Here is a 24,529-nt window from a genome sequence, read left to right as displayed (position 1 = left end):
CAACAGCCTTGTTGCTGAGGAGACCATTAAGATGCCCAAAGAGCAGGCGGATGAAATGTTCTTTATTGCTGCAGTTACCTCAGTTGCTGATGATGTCTGCTAACTAGAGGCAACTTGGAAGCTTTCCTCAAAACCAGGAATACACCCAGCTGGGACTCAGAGCAAAGCTTTTAGCCTGAGCACACGTGATATTGTTGTCCACAGCAAATCAGACCTTTGTCTTGCCTCCCACTGGAGTTTTTTATAACTCTGAGCTTGGAGGGGAAAGGTGGGGGTGCTGCAGCCAGCCAAGTGTTTGCCTTGCCTCTTGCAGCACTGCTCCCTCCATGGGAGGTGAGGCAGCGCTGGCAGTTCCCTGGAGACAAGGAGCTGAGGCAAATAAAACGAGCAGGATTGTAAGAAGTTTTGCTGCTGCTTTAGTGATAACACCAGATAAGAAAGAGAAAAGTGGATCTGGTTTTCAGGGTGGGGGGAAAAGCATCATATTAGGAATCACCACAGCCAGTTCTGCTTTCCTGCCGCAGGGCTGAAGTACTGAGCTGCTGAGAGCCATGTCACATGTTTGGCACTGGACTGAGAAAAGTTTTAGGTTTCTTTGTGTCGGCTGGTCATGCCAAAGCCTTGACTACCCTGCCATGTTCAGCAGCTGTATCTCAAAAGGCAGTTAGGTGATGGGGAGGGAAAGAAGGAACAAATTGGTTCCAGGGAAGGATGAGAGTGTGGCTTCACACTGTGCCAAGAGCTGTTCACTGGCACTGTTTGCTTTTTCCACTGCTCCTGGTCTAGAGTCTTCGGCCTCTCCCAGCAACTTTTACCCCGCCCTTGCATCCTGGGCCACAGATTTCCCTGCGTAACCCATAGATGTGAGGCTGGTGGCAACTTTCCACATATCCCGGAGGTGTCTGCTGCAGTAACAAAGAATGAAAACAGCACAGGTTTCCCCTGCTATTTATTTTGTCATTAAACTCAATGCAGCCTCCTCATTTTTCTTGTGCTACACCATCAAACACACCTTCCAGGTCCCTCCCCAAGCAGTGGTGCGTTCCCTCTCCTTGGGGCCTTGGTGTCAGTCTGCCAGCACACTCTGGCAACTGGGACTTGACCCAGGGCCCTGCTTCCCCCTCACCACTGCCTGGCCTTCAAATACACTACATTTCCCATCCTTGTTCAGAGCACGGCTCTGCAGTGACATGCTGTATCCCCAGCTACTGAATCCAGCAGCAACATCCCTGGCTTGACAGCCACTGCTGTGCTGTAAGACACAACCAGAACGAGTCAGGTTGAGGATCTGGCTCATCCAAGCAAGTGAAGACTGAAAACCTGCTTGTGTCTCACCAAGGACCCACAGGAGAAGCAACAGCCCTGAACAAAACCTCCCAAAAAAGCCGCATGGATGTTATTAAGCAAAAGACCTTTCTCTGAAGCAGCCACTCACCCATGCAAGTGAACGCAAAGTGCACCCTGCAGTATATGCAAACATCAAGAATCTGTTCCACTTCTCAGCAGCTGAAATCATTAAACTCCAGGGTATCAAGCCAACATCTGAACTCTATTTCTTCCTCCACCTTTGCCTTTCTAGCAAACTCCAAATCCATCATTGTAATCGTCTGCGCTGCTAAAGAAGCCCCATGAAGCATCTCTGGCAAACCAGCCACCCTTTCAGCTGCTTCCTCCGCTCATTCCGTGAGCAAGACAAATCTCCTCCAACATGGAAAGGTACTTGCAGAAAGATGCCTTCTTTGTGCACTGTGCCTGGCCAGCACGGGAGGGCAGCCCTGGGCAGCTCAGGGCCCATGGGGCAACTAGGTGGAAGTGTTTCAGTTAGAAAGCTGATAAAGGAGCTACAGCAAATAACCTTCCTCTGGGCTTTTCTGAAAGCTCCGAGAGGCAAAGAAAGCACGTGGCTGTTGGAAGAATTAAAATAATCTGCTGGCAACCTGCTACGGCTGGCCATGGATTAAGAACCAGCAGCTAAACCCAAAAGCAAATAAGCAGAATTCCCTGTAGCTAATAGTGCTACGTTCCCTGACCACCCCGTCACACCATTACCTCTCTGGCCGGCAAGGCTGCTGGCTGCGAGGTGCATTTGCAGTGCTGTCCCGGCTGTTTGCAGAGTGTATGAGGTCCTGTTCCCATGAGTGCAAGGGCAGCACTAGAGCCAATTGCTCTGCCAGGAAACAGGAGCTGTCCTAACAGCTTCTCTGGCCTTCTGCCTCCCTCAGCCCCATGTGTCTGCAGACAGGGGAACCCGCACCAGGGCTGCCATATTTGCACGTGAGCTTCTTGGTACCTGGGTCTGACGCCTCCCAGAAGCATCAGACTCATGGCACACACTCTGGGGAAATGCCTGAGCACCAGAACCAGCACACAACTGGTAGGACTAAGTTGCTTCGCAGAGCATAGCTATGCCCAGCTTGCAGGGGAGCTGGTGCCTACCACTAGCTGCAAAGCCCTGACTTCCCTTGCCTCTTCCGTTCCCTCTGCCCCATGCCAGCTCCTGGCGCGGCTGCACTCAGCAGGTGTGGCAAACCGGCCTCTGCAGGGTTAAAGCCAAGCTCATCGGCCTGAGTGATGACAAGTAGGAAAGAAAATACAAGTAAGGAGTCATTAATTAAGGCAAGAAGCTGGGAGTGGAGACTGCAGAATGCTAATTAGTCTGGAGGGGAGGCTGTGTGGAAAGCTGCAACCAAGCTCCTTCAGTTTTAATTAAACCCACTCTATATCAAGAACATGACACTTTTTCTTCACCTCTGCCTTTGAGCTGTGAAACCAGTTGGAGCACGTACACTGTTACTGGGCAGACAGGAATCCCCTCCTGGCTACAGAGCCTCCTTAAGCCAAGATCAGCACCCGCCCTTCCTGCTCATGTGTTCCCAAAATCAGAATCACAGAATCACAGAATGATAGAGGTTGGAAGGGACCTCTGGAGATCATCTTGTCCAACCCCCCTGCTTGAGCAGGTACACCTAGAGCAGGGGGCACAGGACTGCATCCAGGCGAGTTTTGAACGTTTCCAGGGAAGGAGACTCCACAACCTCTCTGGGCAGCCTGTTCCAGTGCTCCATCACCTTCACAGTAAAGTAGTTTTTCCTCATATTCAGGTGGAACTTCCCGTGTTCCAGCTTGTGCCTATTGCCCCTTGTCCTGTTGTTGGGCACCACTGAAAAGAGTCTGGCCCATCCTCTTGACACCCACCCTTCAGATATTTGTAAGTATTGATGAGATCCCCCCTCACTCTTCCCCAGGCTAAACAAACCCAGGTGTCTCAGACTTTCCTCATAAGGGAGATGCTCCAGTCCCCAGATCACCTTTGTAGCTCTCTGCTGGACTCTCTCCAGTAGTTCCCTGTCTTTCTTGAACTGGGGAGCCCAGAATTGGATACAGTACTCCAGATGTGGCCTCACTAGGGCAGAGTACAGGGGGAGGATAACCTCCCTCGACCTGCTGGCCATGCTCCTTTTTATGCACCCCAGGATACTGTTGGCCTTCTTGGCCACAAGGGCACAGTGCTGGCTCAGGGTCAGCCTGCTGTCCACCAGTGCTCCCAGGGCCTTCTCAACAGAGCCGCTTTCCAGTAGTTCAGCCCCCAGCCTGTACTGGTGCCTGGGGTTGTTCCTCCCCAGGTGCAGGACCTGACATTTGCTTTTGCTGAATTTCATGAGGTTCCCCTCGGTCCAGCTCTCCAGCCTATGCAGATCTCGCTAAACGGCAGCACAGCCTTCTGGTGTATCAGCCACTCCTCCCAGTTTGTACCGTCAGTGAACTTGCTGAGGGTACACTCTGCCCCTTTGTCCAGGTCATCAGAACTTAACACCACGCAGAGCTTAGGGATGGGAGCCAGAGTTTGCAGATACTTACCATGCTAAATGCTCCCCCAGGTTTTCTCCCTGTGTTCTCTGTCCTGTTTTATATAGGTTTCACCCCGATGTGCAGCAGTGAGTCCTGACCTGATCCAGTCCCTTTGAAAGCCAGGACCAGCATCAGGGGCAAGAAACAGTCCAGCCACAAACGGGCAAGAACAGACAGTGTCGGGCTGCATCACTGCTAAGGACCACTGTTCCCTTCTCCCTCCGATGCTTTGGGCTGTGAAGTGGGGCCTCACCCTGAGAAACAATGCAGATATTTGTGTTACTTGGAGGCTGCTTGTGGCCATGTGAGCTGGCCAACCAGCCATGGCATTGCATGCAAAGGTTGCTGCAGACCTAGCCATGCCCGGGAAGGTAGACAAATCACGCTGGACACCTTGCGGAAAGGCATCGGCTGCAGAGGAGCAGCAGCCCCTGCAGAGGGAGGGAGCTACAGAAAACAGAAACAGGGATAGCAGGCGAGGGAGGCTCGAGGTGCAGAGAGCAACAATAAACACTCAAATAGAAAAAGAAAAATGGTTCCCAACGCAGCACTTTGTTTGGCCTCTGCACAGGAAAAGGGGTGTCCTTGGAGCTGAGCTCTCGCAAGGCGTGCAACAGCTTCAGCGAGGGTTAGAAATGCCATGTTGCCTGGGAATTTTAAGAGTGGGCAGGACAAAGCAGTAAGGGAAGACTTATGCGAGCAGAAGCAGGGGACGGAAAGAGAAGAGAAATAAAGGGGGGGCTCATGGCTCTGCTCACAAACACACCACAGCTCCGCAAGCCCCTTGCTGCCTGATGTCCCTCGTCCCCACTGTACAAAGCCTACAGCACCGAGAGTGTCAAAGTGCAAGGATGGGGCCAAACCCCCTTTGCTTTAGACACAATCTCCAGCTGCCTTGCCAAGGTCCCACTGTGCATGGGGACAAGTGAGGACACTGGCAGCTTCTGTAGCCCATGTGGGTCTCAGGACACCACTGACAGGGCTGCACAGCCTCCAAAAACTTCACATTTGCTTCAGGCTTACGTAGGCAACTGGATCCCGACAATCAGCGGGCTGGAAGTAAATGGCTCCTCTGCCTGCTGGGGCTCCCCAGTATTAGCTCCCTCACTGTTTTAATTAACCAGAAAGCAGTCCCTGGAGATTTCCAGGCTACGGATAATGCCATAACATCCAGTCCTTGTGTCTCCTCCTCAAAAATCAGCCTATAGGGCTTTGCCAGAAAGGATATCTCCATGCACATGCTGGCTGTGGGCAGCAGGGCTGGGGGAGTGAACTGCTATGGAAGGAGAATGATCACCCTTGTTCAGGGCAAACACGTTCACTCTGAAACCTACTGCTGCCATGACAATCTGTAGCTGTTTCCTAGCTTCAGTATGGAAGTTTGGAGTGTACCACAATGCCATTGCTTTCACTAAACACTTTCTGTCAAGGTTTCCCTCTTTCACCTGCTCTCAGGGCACTGTGGGTGAAGATCTGCTTCATGTTAAGAGTTACACACTCAGGAGCCACACAGGACTAATTAACCACCATATGTCGTTAAGGAAAATGAGGGACATTGCAATCATGTAAAGTTTACTGTAAATATTGAGCTGGGACGGTGGCAGGTCTGATGATTTGCGGCTGAAGCATCCCAGTCCTGGCTGCAGGATTGCAGAGGAGGTCACTGAGGAGCTCTATGGGGCTTGATCTCAGTTTAATGGGTCTGAATGAGCACGCTCATCTCTTTCTCTGCCAACAGAAAACCTTCTCAGTGAGGATAAGGTGTGGGCCTAATGATCCTGGCCTCTCCCAGAGGAAAGCAAAGCCCCTGGGATGTGGTTAGGAAGTGTGGTCCTAATGGAGATTTCTCCCTTGCCTCTCACCATGGAGGTCCTTCTATGGCCTGGTCCCTTTCCCTTCCTCAGGGCTTGCCTGGCTAGCAAAAGCAGTCCCTTTCCCACCTCCCAGTCTCTCAGGTGACTTGTCTTTTCCTCTTACTGGGGCTTCTCCCTGGGTTTGTCCTAAGGCATCACCAAAAGCTCCCAAGCCACAGGACTGATGCTCAGGGGCTGCACCTGTGCTGGCAAATGAAGCAGGACCTGTCCTGCTTGCACTCACAAGCCAGGTGGCATCACAGAGTTTGTGTCCTCATGTTGAAGCTGTCACATCCCCGCAGAGGATGGCCTCAGGCACTATTACCTTTGGCACATGGACTTGGCATGCTGGGGAAGCTGAGTACCCCGCTCAGTCCCTCTCCCCTCTCCACTCACATCATGGCTATGTGACAAAACTGGAGCTGAGTGAAGTCAGCCATGTGCCCAGGCCTAGCTCTGCCAGGCACCACAGCAAATCATGGCATTGCAGCAATGCAAATCCCACTGGGTCCCTCCCTCCCATGTATGCTAGACTGACCAAAGGCCTTGCTTGGATGGGTGGTGTTTTTCTGGGCTTCTCTGGCAACCTGATGATGCAGAAAAATCCTGGAGAAAGCTGCTGGGGGGCTGGGGTCCAACACAGCTGACTGATGCTCACCCCAGCTCAGGAGCAGTGTGACACTGCTGGGGTGGGGAGAAGGCTCCTGCCAAAATGCATGTGCTCTGCCAGCACATTGCTACACACTTCTCTCATGCCCCCTCATCCTTCCTTCTGCCCTCTGCTTCTAGCCCCTCACTTCGACCTGCCTTCTGACCGCCATTTTTCTGTCCCTGTGGAAGGCTTCTATCACACATTTATCATTTATGTTGTCCTCTCACCACCCCTCCTTTTCCCTGTCTCTGCTTCTGACTCTCCCTCTCCTACAACTTTCTCTTGAACACCAGCAGTGCTGGATCCATCTTAAAACCCTCAGTTTTGCTTCTTTTGTATGGTTCTGCAGCGACTGCAAAGTCATATAAAACAAATGACACCCTGCTAGTGACCTGCAAGCACCAGACTGTGGTCAGACAGCTGGTACAGCCTCCACCACCCCCAGCCCAAACTGCAGAGCCCCACACAGGGCAGAGGTTGTATCCAGCACACAGCAAATGCAGCAGGCAAAAGAAATTACTGGGGTTTATTCAGGTCAAACAGGGAAGACATTCCATCACCTTCCAGTGAATATATTTGTCCCACCACGCCATCCCCTTGACACTTCCCATCCTTCCCACGGTCAGGCCGGGGGGATGCTTGGCCCTGCTGCAGGGTGTCGTTGAGCTGCTACCACAGCCAAAGGCTCCTTCACGGCTGCTTGGGCCAGCAGGGGACAGAGCAGGAGAAAGTTTTGCTCCAAGGTAGACATGGGTCTCACAGCAATGGCTGCCTTGGAAGATGTCCCAACCTGCTGAGCCTCATGCTCTCCTAGAAACCCTCTCCATTAGGTAGAAAGGGTCGCTGAGGAGATAGGATAGAACTAAGTGCACATGGGTCACTTTCTCCTTTGCCTCACTACAACTGTCACCCGGCTCCATGGCTCATTTTGCAGCTTAGCCTCTTACTTCTGCTTTGGTGACAGCCATCAATTCATGTACAATCACCACCACCACATGGAAAAAAACTGTGCGGCCGAGCCGGTAAACCACACACATGGGGCTAATACCAATGAGTAATGTCACTGCCCTGAGACCAACAGGCCCTTCAGCCCCAGAAGGAAGGGATGAAACTCTGAGTACAAAGCAAAGATCAAAGAGGAGGCAGCAATCCATCAGGAATTTGCAAAAGGCAACAAGAAAGTAAGCAGAGGAGTGAATCAGGTGGAACAACGTGGTGGAGGAGTTACCAGGTTTGTTTAAGAAGAATGGGAATATCAGGAAATATTTCTGAACTGCAAGTGGCATTAGCAAGTGGGATGGTGTCCTGCAGGATCTGCTTGCAAGAGCTAAAGCCAGGTGGGACAGAGCTCTAGGAAATATCCTCCAGTGAGTACTTCTGGTAAGGCAGGGTGGAGGGAAGAGACTGGACGGATGGTCCTTTCCTCCTTGAACTTCAGAGAAGCCACAGGTACAGAGGAGAGGGACGCAGAGGTGTCAGCACACAAGCCTTTCCAATCTTCACCTGTTGTGGCATAAATAATTTGAGTATGACTAGTGACTGCCGCAGAGTTTGCACCATCGAGCTGTTGGCACAGAGAGCTGAATTCCTTGCATATGAGACAGTGTGGCAAAGGCCCTCTGATTTGGATGCAGGGGCTAGGGAAAGGGATGGAGGTGGGCTAGGGCTGCCCCTGGACCACGGGAAAAGGACATGTGGGCAGGGGACAGAGTTTTATCACTTGGGGCTGGGCACAGCACCCCAGCCCTGCCAGGGAGAAAAGCTGCCAGCTACTCTACTGACACTCAGGTCCCCATGCACTCTCTCCACCCTTCCCAACCATGCTCTGATGTGCCCTTAACAGCCTGGATTTCCTACCAGGATGTTTTCATTTTGGTTGCCTCCCTCTTAGAGTTTCAAGGTGCTGCACAAAATTAGCAAGTTAAGAAGCTGGGATATGGAGACCTTAAAACCTGTTGCAGGAACGCCAGCCAGGTCACTTGGTGCCACATTAACATGCCCCTCCACTCTGCATTTTCATGGGTGGATTGTATTCCTATATGCCATTCCTATATGAATGCCTATAGGCCATTCCTAAATGAATACTGTGGGCCAGTGAGTGAAGGTGAGAGGGAATAATGGGTTAAACATTGCCACAAGAGGTTTTGGTGGCTCTGCTGCATCCATTCCCCTCTGCCCCACATTATTCTGCCCATTTAGGAATGGAGTGGTTACTCACAGGCTGGAAAACAGGCTTCTTCACTTTGCTTATCTGTAATGAACAGTCAGAAACTCCTCAGTTCCTCTTGCAGGGGTCATGGCTAGGGGATGGCCACCTGTTGCCAAACTTTCCTCCTCCAGCAGCTCCTTCAGCACAGAGACCGTAGCATCTTGTAGCTGGTGAGTCCATGCTCTGGCATCATGACTGGTACCTTCAGGGTCCCTCTTCCTGGTGTTCTGCTCTGGGACCTGGGTCACCTCAGTGTTGCCTCCGTAGAAACCTCTGGTGCTGTTGGTGAAACTTTTGCCCACATTGACCACATGGACTTTCTTTCCAACTCTCTTCTTCTTCCTTGTCTTGTTCTGGAAGAAGAGGCAGGTGAAGACCTGCTTGAAACGCTTGCGGAAATGCTTGGAGATGAGGGCATAGACAATGGGGTTGAGGCAGGAGTTGGCATATGAAAGGCAGTGGGAAGCCAGGCGGCAAGCATAAGTGGCTCGGTTGAAGGGGAAGTGGCCAAACCAGAAGCACAGGATGACCAGGTGGTGGGGCAGCCAGCAGAGGCAGAAGAGGATGGCCACAGCCACAATCATCTTGGTGACCTTGCGCTTGGCCTTCCGGGACTCTGAGATCCTTTCTATGGGGTCTACAGAGGTCCACAGAAATTTGATGGTCCTGGCATATGCCAGGCTCACCACAGTCACAGGCAGAAGGTATCCAAAGACAAATGTAAGGATGTCCAGAATCTTTCGTCGCTGGTCCTCCCAGACAGGGACACAGATGGGCACCTTGTGGTAATGGACAATCTGGTAGTAACTGAGGTAAGGCCCTGCGAAGAGCAGCGACAGTGACCAGATTGCTGCAATAGCCACTCCTGCATTTCGGGAGGTACGGAGATCCCGGGACTTCAGAGGGTAGCGAATGGCGAGGTACCTGGCAAGGAGGGGATGAAGAAGAGACCAAACACAACATGGGTGAGTTGATACCTTGTTGCCCTCCTGCCCTGTGAAGATGCCATTTGTGCATACCTTCCCACACAGCCACTCATGTCTTCCCCTCCCCACCTCTACCAAGAGGGTTACGGTGAATTCACACAGGCGTCAGGGTCATCCCAACAGTGGGTCTGGGATCTCCATTGCCCACTCTGCTGTGCTAGCTCAGGAAAGGCAAGCAGCATGCCTCTTGAACCAGGGAAGAGAAGGGCAGGAGCAGGACCCAGGGGGCTCCCTCTTTCTCCTCTGGTGCATTGCTGCCCTGGGGTTTTGCTGTTCTTGGTTTTGCATGGCAGATACCAAACCTCAGCATGTGCCTGCACTCCTCCTTCCTAAGTGAGGGCTGGGTAACCAGACAGAGAACTTGCCTTGGTGTTGTAAGAGGGCACAGGGAGATAGGGAGGCTGTCTGTCTTGGCCCTCCCTCAGGGGAGACCCTGCCTGCTCTTTACAGGACACTCAATAGGGTAAGGACTGGCCTTTCTCCCACCCCTGAGCTCAAGGGTTGCAAACACTTTGTCCCTGAGCTGAGGGACTTAAAGGGGAGAGGATGCTTGCCTGTCAACAGAAACGGCAGCCAGGGTGAAGCTGCTGGCATACATGGTGAGGTAGATCAGGAAATGCACAGCCTTGCAGGCAAAGGCCCCAAAGAGCCACCCATCCAGGGTGTAAATGGTAGCCTGGAAGGGGACACAGCAGATGATGAAGCACAGGTCGGCTATGGCCAGGTTAAGGATGAAGAGGTTGGTGGTATTGTACTTGACTTGGCCGTTCCGCAGCAACACAGCCAGCACCAGCCCATTCCCCACAGTGCCCAGGAGGAAGATGAGGGAGAAGATGATGGGCACGATAATCCCAGCAGCTCGCAGCTCCAGACTGTCAGAGGAGGTGTTCCAGCCTCCCGGCATCTCCCCATCTGACTGCAGGGACCTGCAAGGGGAGAAAGGGAGACATGGCACCTGTCCACAGAGGTAGGCAAGTGGGTGCTTCTTGGTGTTGAACACACTGGCCACCAGAGCTCTGGCCCTAATGTTCCTGATCCCGTCCTTTGTCAGACACCCATGTTTCTTCCAGAGATGCCAATCCCAACCAGCTGGTTAAATGATGACATCAAGATCCTCGTGACATCACTGGCAAGAAAGGTGTTGGGATCAGTCAGCCCACATCTGCCTGGCTTAAGTGGGGCCAATGCCCCTTTCTCCTGCCTGCATTCACAGCCCCACCGCAGCACCTCCTGTGGTCCCAGCCCCGTGAAGGACCCCTCCCCTGCCACCTGCCCTCCCCTACATTCCTCCTACAATCCTCTTGGGATTGCTTGCTTTGGCAAGTCTAAATCCTGGCAGGCGTTCAACAGGGCTCAGCAAGGGACACGAGGCCGTAGGGACTGTGAGTGGTTCTGGCACCCTTGCCCCAGGGCTGTGCTGCTTCTAGCAGTTGGCACCTGATGCCTGGATGAAACCTCACAGCAGCAGCATCTCGCCATGCTCCTGCCTCAAGGAAGCTCCTTCAGCTGGGACCACCTCCACCCTGGAGCTGGCTTCCCCTTGCTCCATCTGCAGTAGTTATGCTCCACAGAGGAGAGGTGACTCAGGGCAGCTCTTCCTGATGCTGAGAGGTGGTCATGGGCTGGATGGTGGTGGCTAGGAGGGGATGGGGGAAGACCTTGGAGCCTCCTGAAAACAACACGATGATCATTGTGAAGGAGCATAATTATTACTGCAGCTCGAGATATTGTGATTTGCTGCAAAACTTCCTCCAGCCCTGAGTAATGCTGCGCTTAGGTGGGGAATGCCAACAGCCTATCTCCTAACGAGCCTTCCCCATGTTGTGCTATCATTAGAACAAATTGTCCTTCGCTGAGCAGCAAACAAGAGGGAAAGACGCTGTTATCTAGCAACTGTTGACATGCAATTAGCCCTTTTTTGGGTTGTGCAAGCTCCTTTGCCCCACACTTTCCCGTCCCACAGCTCACACCGCTTCTTCTGCGCAGCCTCTCTGTATCGCACTGAAAGGTCATCCCTGCCTCTCTGGCTCTGCGGTCCCCCCTGTCCTACTGATGACTATCTGGCTCCTCCATCCTGGCCCTGTAGGATCTCCTTGCTCAAGCAGAGGACCCCAGTCACCCTCTAGGCACACACTTGCACATAGACAACAAGGCATCTCTGGGCACTGTTGTGTCCCTGCTCTGGGAGCCCGAGGCTACTTTTTGCTTGGGAAGCGGGTACTTACCTCAGCAAGGAAGGGCCTGCAGCTTTGCTGCTCGCTTGTGGGAGACCTCTGGTCCAGCCTGGGCAGCAGCAGCAAGAAGGATGCGGGTCACCGAAGAGTTTGTCTGGGCAGCGCCATCACCCCTGCCTGGTGCTTTGCTGCCTCCCCCTGCCTGCTACCAGCTCTGCCCTCTCTTCTACTGGCTCCCACACACAGCTCTCTCCTGGAGCTACTCTGCTCTCTCTTGCTGTCTCCCCCTTTTCCCTCCCTCTTCTCTTGCTACTGATCCACTGATCTCTGTTGGTTTTTTTTATCCCTCGCCCTGAGGTTGGGTTTGGAGTTAACTCCTCTCTGCCCAGCCTTCCTGACAGCTCAGCCTCTCCCCGCTCCATCGAGGAGGGGTCAGCAGAGAAAAAGGCTGCTGCTCTTTGGTGGGAGATGGAGGATGGAGGGGGGCAGGGTCCCATGGAGCCCAGTGGGCCTTGTGGGCACCCCCCAATGTGGGTGTTCAGGACATGTTGCCCAACACCTCTGGGGAACATGAATATCCCACCACAGTGAGCCTGGCCCCTGCTCTGTCCTTGGGACATGGGTCTAAACCCTCTGGAACACAAGCAATTAATTGCTATTACTAGCTATTATTAACTAATTGTTAGTAGCACAGCACAGAGGAGATTGAGCCTCTCCCACAATTTCTGACCTGAGGAAGGAGGAGAAAGCAGGTTTTGGTTTCCATCCAGCCCAGGTCTGCCCTCCAGCAGCATTGCTGGGGCACTGCAGTGTGGGGAGGGAGGACAAGACAACCAGTGAGGCCATCTCCAGAGGTTCAGGTCCCTCACTGCTGCCCAGGACAGCCTGTGGGCTGACTGATGTGCTGAGAGGTGACAGTGACCCACACAGCACTCCTGCCCCGCTGCCCCACTGCTGTGTCCACCCCCACGATGGGTCCTGTGCCCTGCGGACTTCCAAGTCCACTGAGGTTGAGCACAGCTTGGTGGTCCTTTCCCAGCAAGACCCAAAGGCCAACAGCTTCCTTTCGCTGGGAAGGTCCTGGATGCCTCTTCCAATGATGGGGCAGGATGTGGAGTGGCAGAGACAATGTGTCCTCCCCTCCCCGCCTGCCCCTCCGGTGGGAGGGAGAGAGGTGTCCCCGCCGGCTGGCTCACTATCAGCTGCTGTAACCAGGGAAAAGGGGAAGGCCGTGCCTTGGGACGTGATGATAACCAGGGGGATGCGGCGGAGCAAGAGCCCACAACCTGGCACAGCCTGCTGCAGTGTTGGTTCACCATGGAGGGCCCCCGCCATGGCTGCTGCCTTCTCCTCCTCCTCCTCCTCTGCCTGATCCTGCCACCAGGTATGCTGGGCCCACCACCGGCGGAACCCTGGGACCCACTGCCGCCGCTGCCTGTCACTGCTGATCCTGCTGCCCACCTGCTGCGTGGCCACCCCTCAGCCCCGGTGCGGCCCTACAGCCTCTCGCTCTCCCCCGAGGACTACCGCTACTCTCCCAAGCCCCGGCACCTGCGGCCAGGGCGGCTGCGCCGGCTGCTGGGCTCAGCCTTTGACCCTTTCTGGATGTCAGCTGAGGAGCCCCGGAGCCGCAACGGCAGCATCCACAAGGAAAACCTGGAGTCCCTGAGCCGGGACCTGGCGGAGGGAGCCGGGCGCTACCGCCGCAAGCTGTGGCGGGAGACGGAGGGGCTGGAGCTGCCCACCCTGCTTCCCCCTGGCCTGGGGCTGCCCCCTGAGCTGCCAGAGGCCCTGGCCCGCCGCCTGCGGCAGTGGCTGGTGGAGCGGGCTGCCTGCCGCCTCACCTCTGCCTGGGTTGATCTGGGACCCATTTTCTGGCCCCGCTGGGTGCGCCACACTGCCTGTGAGACCGGCACCCCCGGCTGCTCCTGGCCCCCCGGCATGACCTGCCGCCCCGCACAGCTCACCCACATCAAGCTGCTGGCCTGGCACTGCTGGGCACCCCGGTCCCCCACCTCCCCGCACTGCGCCTGGCGGCAGATCCCTTACCCTGTCGTGGCCGCCTGCAAGTGCTCCTGCCGCTGAGGGGGCTGTGGAGAGACCCCCCCGGTGCCTGTTCCTGCAGCCAAACAGCCTGAAGAGGCGAGCAGCCAACTGGACTCACCGCCCGGGTTGGAGGGATGGCGGGGTTTACCCAAACTGGAGAAATAAACCACCAGAAGGAAGTGGGGAGTGGCTGCAGGCATTGCTGTTTCTTGCCGAAGTCCCTGGAGTGGTGGTGGGAGGGGGATGACTGCTTCACCCATCACCGGTGTGGGGAGGCATTAGCACCAGTGGGAGGCCCTTGCACGGTGTTTATCTCCAGCGAAGGATGCGGGATGGGAAAATCCTGTTACCTGACGGCAGGTTCAGACCCCATTTGCATCAGCCCCAGCAGGCTTGTTCCAAGCTGGGGCTTCCCTGTCTGCCTGGGCAGGGAGAAAGGGCATGGGGGTGCCGGCAGGGAAGGGGTGAAAGGAGGTGGGTCACAGCTCAGGGTGGAAGCAGTGGTGTGGGGGCTGGAGGACACCAGCAGGAAGGGAGGCAGGTTTGGGACTGCAACGAAGCAGCCTGGCGAGGGTGGAAGAAGTGGAGGGTGGGCAGGGACCCAGGGCTGGAAGCATCTGGGGGGGTTGGGGTGTATGGAAACAGGATGGGAAAGGACAGTCCCCTACTTTGAGGTACAACAGGTGAGATACAGGGATCTGATGCCTATCCCACATGGTGGCCGTGACAGCTTAAGACCTGGGCAGAAGCCTGGCAGCGCAGCATACGGTGCCTGGGGTGGGTTGGCGAGCCTAGGTTGGGAACTGTGTCCTTTGGGCCAAAAGCTGCAAAGAACTGCAGACCAGACTTAGGTCAGAAGGCCCTGAAGAAACGAAGAGCTGGAGGCTTTGCTGGGAATGCATTATTAACATGTACCTGCAGTCGATGGGCGCTGCATTATTCTTTTCTAGTGTTCTATCACTTGAACCTCCTGCCTTTCCCAGGCTCTAGCACTCCCTGCGCTGCCATGCAAACTGCAGTGTGCTGCAGAGCTTGGCCTTGAAGCAAGCAGAGAGGCAGCAGGAGCACGGGGGTCTGCTGCTGAGAGGCCTGGGAGAACTGGAGGGGAGACGGACGTCAGGGCGCCTGGCGAGGAGAGGAGGAGGAGGGGAAGGGGGGAAGCATGTGTGTGCGTGCAAGAAGAATTGCATGCATCTCAGGGGAGGGAGGCTGCTGCTGCTCTTGCTTGCAGCTGAGCAGTGAGACGTCTGTATGACTGCTCTCCTGTTGAGGGAGGACTTGAAAGCTGGAGCAGGCTTAAACTGATTGCGTTGGTTGCCCTGAGCCGAGCAGAGACACTGTCAGGTCTGCCTGCAGAAGCCCAGGGGAGAGGGGGAGGCTTGGGCTGGGGACCAGCAGGAAGGAGGGGCGTGGGGGAGCATAGTACAAGTGTGCAATGGAGGTGTGCCAGTAGGGGGGAGCAAGGGGGAGCATGTGAATTGGGCTCAGAACAGCAGTGATTTGGTTTAGGGACTCAAACCCCCTGTACCAGAGCCCATTTGGCTGCAGCTTCATCTCTTCCAGGTTGCAAAAGAGGCCTGAGTGCAACCCCCTGCAATTTTCCCATTACATTCCCCATTCCCAAAATATTGCCTTTTGATAAGGAGGGAGAGTCTGCAACACAGCGAGGGCCTGGCGCCACACAGAGGGAACTCTGTATCGTGCTTTATCAGCAGGCTGAGCTCAGGGCCCTGTGGAGACAGAAAATTAAATAAAATCGGCACACAGTTACACCACCAGGTGCTCTAACAAGGTCCAGTGGCAGCCCCATAGAAAATGCATTTCTCCCCTGCCTTTTGCATCCCGTAAAGCACTGTAACCCTGGATTAACTTCTGTATTCTTCTGCAGTTGCTCTGGTTCAGGTCAGATGCATTATCACCCCATAGCTCAGACCCTGACTGCCTAACAGCAGGTAGTGTTTTTGGAGCAGGTCTTTTGCTGACACAACCCAGTGCTCCAGCACCCAAGCACAGCACAGCCTCATTTTGGCTGGAGTCTGTCCCGGGCTGCAGGCTGGTACTCAGTTCAGCACGTGGGCAGACAGCAGGACACATGTGACTTCTCATCTGGAGCAAAACCGGTGCAAACAAAGCAATCCTGAGAGATGCCCAGGACCCACTTGCTCCTGCCAGAGTGCTAAATCACTACCCCAACACAGCTTGGAAGAACAAATCCAGAGATTCCAGCCTGCTGCGTTCTCTGCTGTGTGAAAATTGCAGCCGATGGAGGAAAACTGCAGGTTTCTGTCCCCTGTTCTGCCCCCAGCCTCAGCCCCAGGCAGACGCAGGCCCTCTCGCCAAGCTGCTGGCCTCTGCCACCTCGGCTTGCCTGCTGCCTGGCAGCCGCTTTGCGGTGAGATGCAGTCCCCAGGGCAGGTTTGGGAGTGCTGCAGCAATGGGCAAAGCATTAGAGCTGGCCCAAGTTCTAAGCAAGCCTCGCACCCAACACCTGAAAGCGAGAAGAGGAGAAAGGAGCACCAGAGCTTCGGCTGGCCCATGTCCTCTTTCCCAAACCAGCTGCCAGTGGCAGGGGTTGCCAAGGGCTTGGGAAACCCCCCCGCCTCAGTGGGGAATTACAGTGGGCAGACCTGCTGGGGTGATGCTGCTGGACCCACAGGAGAGCACAGAGGAAGCAGGCAACCTTGGGCATACCAGGAATGCTACATTTCCATTGCCAGGAAAGAGCAGAAGCGTTTCAGCGCGCGGACTGAGGCTTCAAGGAAGATACAGCGGAGTGTCATGTCACAGCAAAAGAGGATGGGGATGGGCTGCAGCTTCTGGATGAGAAAACAAGAGCTGGACAAATACCCACTGTACTGCAGGACACCTTTAATGACACAAGAGCCGGTTGTCAGTGCTGCTGCCAGCATGCTGCAACACCCACAGCCTCCTGCAGGCTGAGATGCCTTGAGGCTCGGTCCTGCTTTCAGCAGCATGCTTGTAAAGCCTTTTTCCATGGCACAGGCACTTGGTCGTGGGCAGAAAGGGTGCCAGAGGAGGTGTTTCCTGGCCCCTCAAGGCAGCGCTCCGTGTTTCCGTCCCACCTCGGTGAAGGCTTCCACGCAGCGGTCAATGTCCTCGTCGCTGTGCACGGCTGAGATCTGGACCCGGATACGGGCCTTTCCCTTGGGGACCACAGGGTAGCTGAAGCCAATGACATAAATGCCTGGGGAGGAAATGCAGGGAGAGTCAGAGCTGGCTGGGAGGGAGGCTGAGGTGGTACTGGGTGATAGAAAGGCTTTTGGATCCTCCCTCCCCTCTCAATAACCATTTCTAGGCTTCAGGGTTTTCAAGTGGCATCTGCTCCCAAGCATGGAAATGGGGGTTAGGATCAGTACAGGGATGGAGTTCAGCATGGCAGGACAAGAGGGCTAACGTAAACCCCTCCAACAGAGAAAGGAAGTGAAGCCAGCAATGTCTGGGGGAGACCAGGAGGACATTTGCAGAAATAACCGATTTAATGCAGGAACATCCTCTGGAAGAGGTATAGTGGTGGCACCACCACCAGCTGTCCCCTCCCTCAGGGCATGCGTCTGTATCCAGAGCTCCCTCCCTAGTTCACCTCTGTTCAGCATGTCCTCGGCCATCACTGCAGCCAGCCGAGCATCCCCAAGCATGACAGGACAGATGGGGTGGTCTTTCCCCGAGATGGTGAAGCCGGCTGCTGTCATCTTGCTTCTGAACCTGGTGAAGAGAACAAGAGGATGAGCAAAACCTCATCACCCCTGTTCTTGGGAACCACTGCCTTGCTTTCCCCTGGGAGCCCTGGCTACCGAGGGCTGCATGTGGTTCTGCTCCACCGTGCATCTTCTGTGCAGGGAAGGGATCTCTCTTTTTGGAGTGGCCTCCTGCCATTTCCTACTCAGCTCCATGGGACTGCAGCTGCCTGAGGGACAGATGTGTTCCAGCATGCAGAGCATCCAGATGTGACACACTGTCTGCACTTCTGTCTGACACACAGAGGCGCATCCTGCAGTTTCCCCTGAGCATCCCCAGGCCATGGCTTGCAGACTACCTTCATGGCTATCACCGGTGGGTGAATAAACATACATGGACAACTCATTCCTAATGAACCTCTCCCACCCCAATACAGCCCCCTCACCGTTGGGTCTTGGCAGCCATGGACTGTGCAATGGCATTGCTCTCCATGAGGAGGTCCAGGGCCTTGGATGCACAGCCCACCACAGCAGGGGGCAGGCTGTTGGAGAAGAGGTATGGGCGGGAACGCTGGCGGAGCAAATCGATGAGAGGTTTGGGGCCAGTTGTGTACCCGCCTGCAGATGGAAGAAAGAGAAATGGACAAGACACCCCAGAGTGACCTGTTCAGAGGGGGGCCCCCTCAATAAAGCTAACCTGTCACCTACAGGAGGAATAGCAGTACAAACCAGGCCTAAAAAAAATCACAGCTGATGCCTTTTGTCAAAAGTTTTGACCTTGACCCCAAATGTATGGGGAAGATGACAGTGGAAGGACACATGGCAGGACCTCCCTTGACCCTTGACACAGCCTTGTGGTGCCACCAGTAGAACAGGACAACATGCGTTTGCTCCTCTATCATTAGGCCAAGGAAGAAAATATCAAAGTGATGCTGTGGAGCTCTTTAAGGCATGGAGGGTCTTGGACAGGAAAAAGCCTTCACCTGCAGCTCCTCCAAGAGCTTTTCCCAGGGTGGAGTTGATGATGGTGACTTTGTCCATCACTCCCAGGAGCTCGTCCGTACCCCTGCAGAAAAAGGAATGTCACATTATCAGCTGTGCCAGCACACACCAGGGAAGCTGCTCTACTCCTGATGACACAAGGGAAACAAAGTGCCAGCAGCCAGGTCTCTGATGCCCCCCAGTTCAGGTTAAGCAATAATAACCTGCTGTGATAGTTCAACCCAAGTTTTGACCTTCCCTTCTCCTGCAGAAAGGCTGGGCTGGGATCTCCCAAGGTAGGAGTATGGGTTCTTCACCCCTTACAGATGCAAGAGTGCTCAAACTTCCCACAAGAAGTTTAATAGCCCAAACAGAGCACTAGCTGTTGATGTAGGTCTTGCACATGCCTGTGGCATGCCACACTGTTAGCATACACCAGGGAAAAACAGTTGCCTGGCTAAAGTAGCCGATGTCCTCTGAGGTGAGCTGTGCACATTGCTGATGTGCTGCCCTAAACACACACAGGCTTAAAGCATCTGTGTCAAGGCCTACGCTAGTGGAACCAACCAGCTGTGGTAAATGTACTCTGCAGCTTCATGTCCTCCAGCCCAAAAAGGCAGGAGAGGGCATGGCCACCCAGCTGTTGGCTCTCTTGAAGCACAATGTTGTAGATAACAGCATCAGGTTCACACTGGAAATAGCACAGCTCATGAAGTGCTCAGTAATGGTTCCATCTTCCTCAAGCTGTTGTGCACTTACACACCTCAGTGCAGTCAAACAGTTGTTTTGGCAGCTGGTGGGACCACAGAGCCCTCTGGGACAGAGCTACAACTCACAGGATGATGAGTCTCAACTCACAGGATGGCTACCATGCCCCAAAGAAGATTACAAGACAAACAGACCTCCCATGATTTCTTCCTTATGAAGACTTAAATTTGAGAAAGCTCAGTACAACTACAGCATCCAGGTTATATTAAAGATCAGCAGGACCACCTCTCTTGTTAGTGATGAAGTACCAGAAGGAGTTGCATTTCTTCTCTTAAAAGATGGCTCTTGCACCATCATTTTGATCCAGGATGAAACATTTGCCATGGCCTTGGTGAGAAAATGAGGCAAGTTTTCTTGCTTAGTTCCCACTTCTCACCCATTTCACAGCTTGATATGGACTTACCAGCTTCCCATATGAGATCTGCCTAGAGAGGAGAGAGCTGGAAGGGAGTTCTTCAGACAGAACTCTTGGCTTTTTCAGAGGTGACTTTCTTCTCTTGTCATCTCCTGCTCTATCCTTCCATCTGAGGAGGGACCCATTGCTCATTCCTATAAGTGTTGTCTCACGCAGATCTCTACCTTCCAGTAGAGAGCAGGAAGGACCACACAATGGAGTGCTTGGTGCTGATGTGCCCAAACAAAACAAGCATGTGAACAACCTGTTCTCAGTAACCACCTGCAGCAAGTGCACTGCTTGACACTGGAAGTTGTCCAGGGGTGGAGGAAAAAGCTGCCCTGAGGGAACTAATCAAAGGTAAGCACAAAACACCCAAGACCTAAGCATTTGAAAGTGATGGCTGAGAGGAGAAGGATTCAGAAATCAGGAAGTCCAACTGCTTGCCAGGAGAGGCAGGTGAAGTGATCACACCATCCCTTACAGAGAAGCAGCCGTCTTGTTGGGATGGGTCATTGCTAAAGTACCTGTCCCCTCATGTGCACCAAAGATAGGGTGCGAAGCCTTCAAGAACCATTGGCTCCAGGAGTCCCCACACAAAAATATGCTGGTCATCAGCACCTTTGGCCTTGCTTCAAAGTTAGTCAGGGTCAGGGAGGGAGAAACAGAGGTGAAATGGCCACTTACCGGCCGTTGGGTCCCAGGAAGCCTGTTGCATGGCATTCGTCAATGAAGACCAGGGCATCATACTTCTGGGCCAGCTGGCAGATCTCCCTCAGGGGTGCGATGTCACCATCCATGGAGAAGGCACCGTCAGTGGCCACCAGCCGCAGACGATGTTTCTATGGGAGGGAGAGCAGCATCCCCAGGGTGAAGATGTCACCCTGAGGAGATGGGCTGGCAAAGGAGACTGGGACATAGTCCAGCTCCTGTAGGGAGTGGATATATCTAACCAAGACGGAGGTTTTGCATTGCGAACAGCTGCTTCCCCACCTTGCCTACCTGTGCCTATAGGCAAAAACAATGCCTATTGCACAGGAAAAGGCTGCTCACCCTTCATGCTGGTTACTGTGCAGGTAGCACAGCTAAGCAGGCACCCTCACATTGGGGTGGGAGCAGACCTCCATACCTGCGCATCCTGCAGCTTGGCCTCCAGGTCCTGCATGTCCATGTGCTTGTAGCGGTACTTGTTAGCCTTGCACAGGCGGATCCCGTCAATGATGGAGGCATGGTTCAGCTCATCTGAGAGCACTGCGTCCTCTGGGGTCAGCAGGGCCTGGCCACGCCAAACAGAAAGGATCATCCTTTGTGCCAGGGTGCCAACTCACCGACATCTCCCTGCATCTCAGTGCGGAGGACAAGGCTGCATTTGATTGCAGCTGCCACATCTCTCCTGGCACTGCCAAACTTTCCACTTTCCTTCCCAGCCACCTTATTCCCCAATTTCCTTAGGCCAGGCTTGTGGCTTCTGAACTCAAAACCTCCCTCCCCTTCCCTAGCAAGCCTAGGCGATCACCCCTTCCCACTGCCTGTGCTTCAAGGGGGAGTACAGACCTCCCAGGAAATGGAAGCCCTCCCCAAAACCTGGAGGTGGCTGGGAAAGGGAAAGGCGAGGGCTGATTAAACAGCTCCGCGTGGCTCCCCAGTCCAAGGGCACCAAGTCAGGGTTCTCCACCACCAGTCACTGCCATCTTCTCTGTGGCACAGAGTTCTCATCAGAGCCTCTGGAAGACACAGCAGGCGCATCGCTGTTGCCTCCCTCCTCCATGCACAACACAAGGAAAGCCCTACAAACCTCAAAGATGCCAGCATTGGCATCAAAGCAGCTGGCATACAGAATGGCGTCTTCCCGCTGGTGGAAACGTGCAATCTTCTCCTCCAAGTCCTTGTGTATGCTCTAAAGAGAGGAGAGGAGCAAGCATCAATGGCAGCACAGCACAAGTTCTCACTTGCCCACTGCTGTTAGACGCTGACTGCAAGGGGAGGAAACAGCCAGGTTTCATCCAGAAAAGGTGTGTGTTCATGGGAGAAGTTAGTTCTGTTCAGAAAGCATTTGCAAGCACGGCCCTAAAATGCGGTTGTGGGTTTGGATGCCAAAAGCGCAGCAGGAAGGCTCCAAGCTCCCCACCCACTGGGAACCAGTTCTGAGTTTTCTTTGCACTTAACCAGCTGGAGCTCTGAAAGAGCTCCAGCAGAGATAAACTGGGGTGGGTTTGACAGAGCTGTTTCAAGTCAGGCTCGCTGTAATTCTGACCTTTAGGAGAGGGAAAAAGACCATTCACTTCCTGAATTCAGAAGGGTGTTTTGTTTCTTTGCACTCTGAAGGGTTCTAAGGGTTTAAATTGGCATATTTCCAGATCTTTGGCTAGCAGGGACTCAGCAGGCTTTTCTTCTGCCTGGCCACGTGTACCTTAGCACTGTGCACCCATGCAATTGCCAAAACGGGAGCCTGAGCAGAGCTCCTTGAGAGACTACCCCGCAGCAGGGGATGCCGCCCCGGTGCCCAATACCTGGGTACCACAGATGAAGCGGACAGAGCTGAGCCCGGCGCCGAACTTTTCGAGGGCCTCCACTGCAGCACGGATCACCTCGGGGTGGCTGGAGAGCCCCAGGTAGTTATTGGCACAGAAGTTGAGGATCCCTGCGGGAAGACAGAGAGAAGCACGGGCGTCGCACCGGGTGAAAGAGGCCGACAACCCTCCCTACCGCCCCGTACGCACCGGCTCCGCCGCCCGCCAAGCGGAGGTGGGGACCTTGACGGGAAGCGATGACCCTCTCGCTTTTCCAAGTGCCGGCGCCTCGGATGTCCTCCAGCTCGCTCTCCAGCCGCCGCCGGAGCTGAGCCGCCGCCGCTCCCGAAGCGGCCCGGGAGGTACCGGCCCCGCCGCCCCGCAGCAGCCTCACCGCCGCGTCGCGCCACATCCCTCCTCTCCGCTCCGCTCCGCCCCGCCCCGCCCCGGCCGGCCGGCCAGGGGGCGGGGCCTCGACGGCCAATGGGAATTAGCCGCCGGGGTCCCGCCCCCCTCGCGGCCAATAGCGTGGAGAGGCGGGGCTAGGGAGGAGCGGGGCGCCGTTGTGGCTCCGCCCCGTCTCCGGGCTCCTGCCGCCTGAAGGGGCTCGGGCATGCCCTGTAGGTGTTCAAGCCTTGTTTTTGGGGGGTAGGCTCTGTCCCAAAGGGTGTAGGTACCCCAAATCCAGGTGATTTGGGATCCCTGGAGTCTTAGGGGAACCCCCATCCATGGGATTTAGGAACTGTAGGGGTGGTCACGTACTAAGATCCCAGGATTTTGGAGCAACAAGTCATCATGGACCTTGAGGATCAACAAGCCCAGGAGTATTAGGTGCCCCCACCTAAGGGATTTGGGGTCCTCAGCACAGGGGACTTGGATCCTCGCATGTAGCTGGTTTATAGGTGCTCACCATTACCCATAGGGGTAATGAACCAAGGGTCTATAGGATCTGGGTGCACCTGGCTGCGGTGACCAAGGATCCTTTGGTCTGAGAGATTTAGGACTTACCAGCTGAAGGAGATAAGATACCTGAACCCGAGGAATTGGAGTGCCTTTGGCCCAAGGGGTTCGTGACCCACAGGCCCAAAGGGTTTAGACCCAGAGGCCAGCTGGATCAGGTACCTCCATCCTCTACTAGAGCTGACTGGGGAATCCTGTGGTCAGAGTGGTTTAGGCCCCTCATCTCCAGGAGGATTAGGCACCAGGCTCTTAAAAGGGGTTTAGGGCCCTCAGCCTAGGTGGTCTGGGGGCCTTTGGTCCAAGGGTCTTAGAGACAAAAGCCCAAAGGGATTTAGGTGCCTCCAGGCCAAGGATTTCAGTACCCTGAACAACACAATTTGGGATCCTCGATGGCTAAAAGGCTCAGGCACCATCTGTCCAAGTGATTTAGGATCATCAGGCCAATGGATCTGGGAGCTACCATCGGGGAGGGTCAAGACCCTGGGCCCACAAGATGTAGGCACAGCAAGCCCAAAGGGACTGGGTACCCACAGTCCTTGGGATTTCAGAGCTCCTGGCCTGGGTGGTTGGGGATGCTGACATCCAAGCAGTTTAGATGTGTCTAGCTAAGGGGGGGATTAGGCACCTCCTGCCTGCGGCTCAGACCCTGCTGAGCAGCAGGGCCGGCCCGCAGGCTCCCTGCCAGCTCTGGCTGTCAGGATCGCCCAGCCCTGCCTGGAGAGAGGCTCTGGCAGGGGCCAGGCGGGGCCAGGCAGGGCCAGGCAGACCCTGGAGCCATGCCAGCCCCCACTGGGCGCAAAGCCAGAGCCCCAGGGTGACAGCGGGGCCATGTCCAGCCGTCCTGCCTCATCCTGCCCTGACTGCCCACCCCAGCCCGCCTGCAGAGCCGCCCACTGCTGTGCTCCAGCCCGTTGCTCGCCAGGGAGCAAAGCCACTCATAGCCATGTTTGTCCTTTCTCCCCAGGGATCAACCCCTTCCCGCTTGCTGGGCACCTCCAACTCCTTGAAAGCAAGCAGACAGACCCTGGCCCTGCTCCACCTGCTCCATCCCATCCCTACCCCAGGAGTCCCTGCTGCCAGCCAGCTGCACCATAGGCAGACGGGCAGCCCTATCACCTGGCTGGCTGGTTATCTCCAGCACCAGCCAGACCCCACACCCAGCGCATCTTGCCTCAGCCCCGTGGTAGGGTGCCAGGGTGTTGGAGGAGGAAGCGGGGAGCCCCTTTTCCTCATCCTGGGAAGGCTGCGGCTTTTGCAGCCGTATGTTCCCACTTTACTCCCAACATGGGCAGAGTCTTTGCCCGGCCCCATCAAACACACAACCCCCTGGGGAGCTGGGGCAGGATCAGGAATTTAAATCATGTACAGCCTTGACAGACACATGGAGTCACCATCACTCCCAACCCACAGCAAGCAGCCCAGCATTAAAAAAAAAACCAGACACACACAAGA

General features: G+C 54.9%; 3 protein-coding genes across 3 annotated transcripts; 1 reads left to right on the top strand and 2 right to left on the bottom strand.

Moving 5' to 3' along the window:
* Nucleotides 1-6,853: 6,853 nt before the first annotated feature.
* Nucleotides 6,854-12,358, bottom strand: GALR3 (galanin receptor 3). The gene is made up of 4 exons (XM_075076969.1): nucleotides 11,775-12,358; nucleotides 10,104-10,475; nucleotides 8,573-9,487; nucleotides 6,854-7,857 (listed from the first exon to the last, which is right to left on the bottom strand). The coding sequence occupies exons 2-3, from the start codon at nucleotides 10,451-10,453 to the stop codon at nucleotides 8,602-8,604; spliced, it is 1,236 nt and encodes a 411-aa protein (XP_074933070.1). The 5' UTR covers nucleotides 10,454-10,475; nucleotides 11,775-12,358; the 3' UTR covers nucleotides 6,854-7,857; nucleotides 8,573-8,601.
* Nucleotides 12,359-12,733: 375 nt separating this feature from the next.
* LOC142049342 (noggin-like) lies at nucleotides 12,734-14,487 on the top strand. Its single transcript, XM_075076980.1, has one exon. It carries the CDS (start codon nucleotides 12,852-12,854, stop codon nucleotides 13,806-13,808), a length of 957 nt encoding a protein of 318 aa, XP_074933081.1. The 5' UTR covers nucleotides 12,734-12,851; the 3' UTR covers nucleotides 13,809-14,487.
* A 2,130-nt stretch (nucleotides 14,488-16,617) lies between these two features.
* Nucleotides 16,618-22,730, bottom strand: GCAT (glycine C-acetyltransferase). The gene is made up of 9 exons (XM_075076905.1): nucleotides 22,328-22,730; nucleotides 22,118-22,248; nucleotides 21,403-21,504; nucleotides 20,737-20,883; nucleotides 20,295-20,449; nucleotides 18,448-18,530; nucleotides 17,911-18,082; nucleotides 17,371-17,492; nucleotides 16,618-16,974 (listed from the first exon to the last, which is right to left on the bottom strand). The coding sequence occupies exons 1-9, from the start codon at nucleotides 22,527-22,529 to the stop codon at nucleotides 16,823-16,825; spliced, it is 1,266 nt and encodes a 421-aa protein (XP_074933006.1). The 5' UTR covers nucleotides 22,530-22,730; the 3' UTR covers nucleotides 16,618-16,822.
* Nucleotides 22,731-24,529: the final 1,799 nt, after the last annotated feature.

This window comes from Phalacrocorax aristotelis, chromosome 1 (assembly GCF_949628215.1).
Source record: "Phalacrocorax aristotelis chromosome 1, bGulAri2.1, whole genome shotgun sequence".
In the NCBI taxonomy this organism is placed as follows: Eukaryota; Metazoa; Chordata; class Aves; order Suliformes; family Phalacrocoracidae; genus Phalacrocorax; species Phalacrocorax aristotelis.
This window is presented reverse-complemented; position numbering and strand designations above follow the sequence as displayed.

Excerpts from the sequence above, each read along its gene's own strand:
- GALR3 (XM_075076969.1), bottom strand. The coding sequence starts at position 10,453 with ATGCCGGGAGGCTGGAACACCTCCTCTGACAGTCTGGAGCTGCGAGCT. Across the intron at positions 9,488-10,103 it reads GCTGCCGTTTCTGTTGACAG|GTACCTCGCCATTCGCTACC; the intron begins GCAAGCATCCTC and ends CCTCCTTGCCAG.
- LOC142049342 (XM_075076980.1), top strand. The coding sequence starts at position 12,852 with ATGTGTCCTCCCCTCCCCGCCTGCCCCTCCGGTGGGAGGGAGAGAGGT.
- GCAT (XM_075076905.1), bottom strand. The coding sequence starts at position 22,529 with ATGTGGCGCGACGCGGCGGTGAGGCTGCTGCGGGGCGGCGGGGCCGGT. Across the intron at positions 17,493-17,910 it reads ATGGCTGCCAAGACCCAACG|GTTCAGAAGCAAGATGACAG; the intron begins GTGAGGGGGCTG and ends TCTCTTCACCAG. Across the intron at positions 16,975-17,370 it reads CGAGGACATGCTGAACAGAG|GCATTTATGTCATTGGCTTC; the intron begins GTGAACTAGGGA and ends TTTCCTCCCCAG.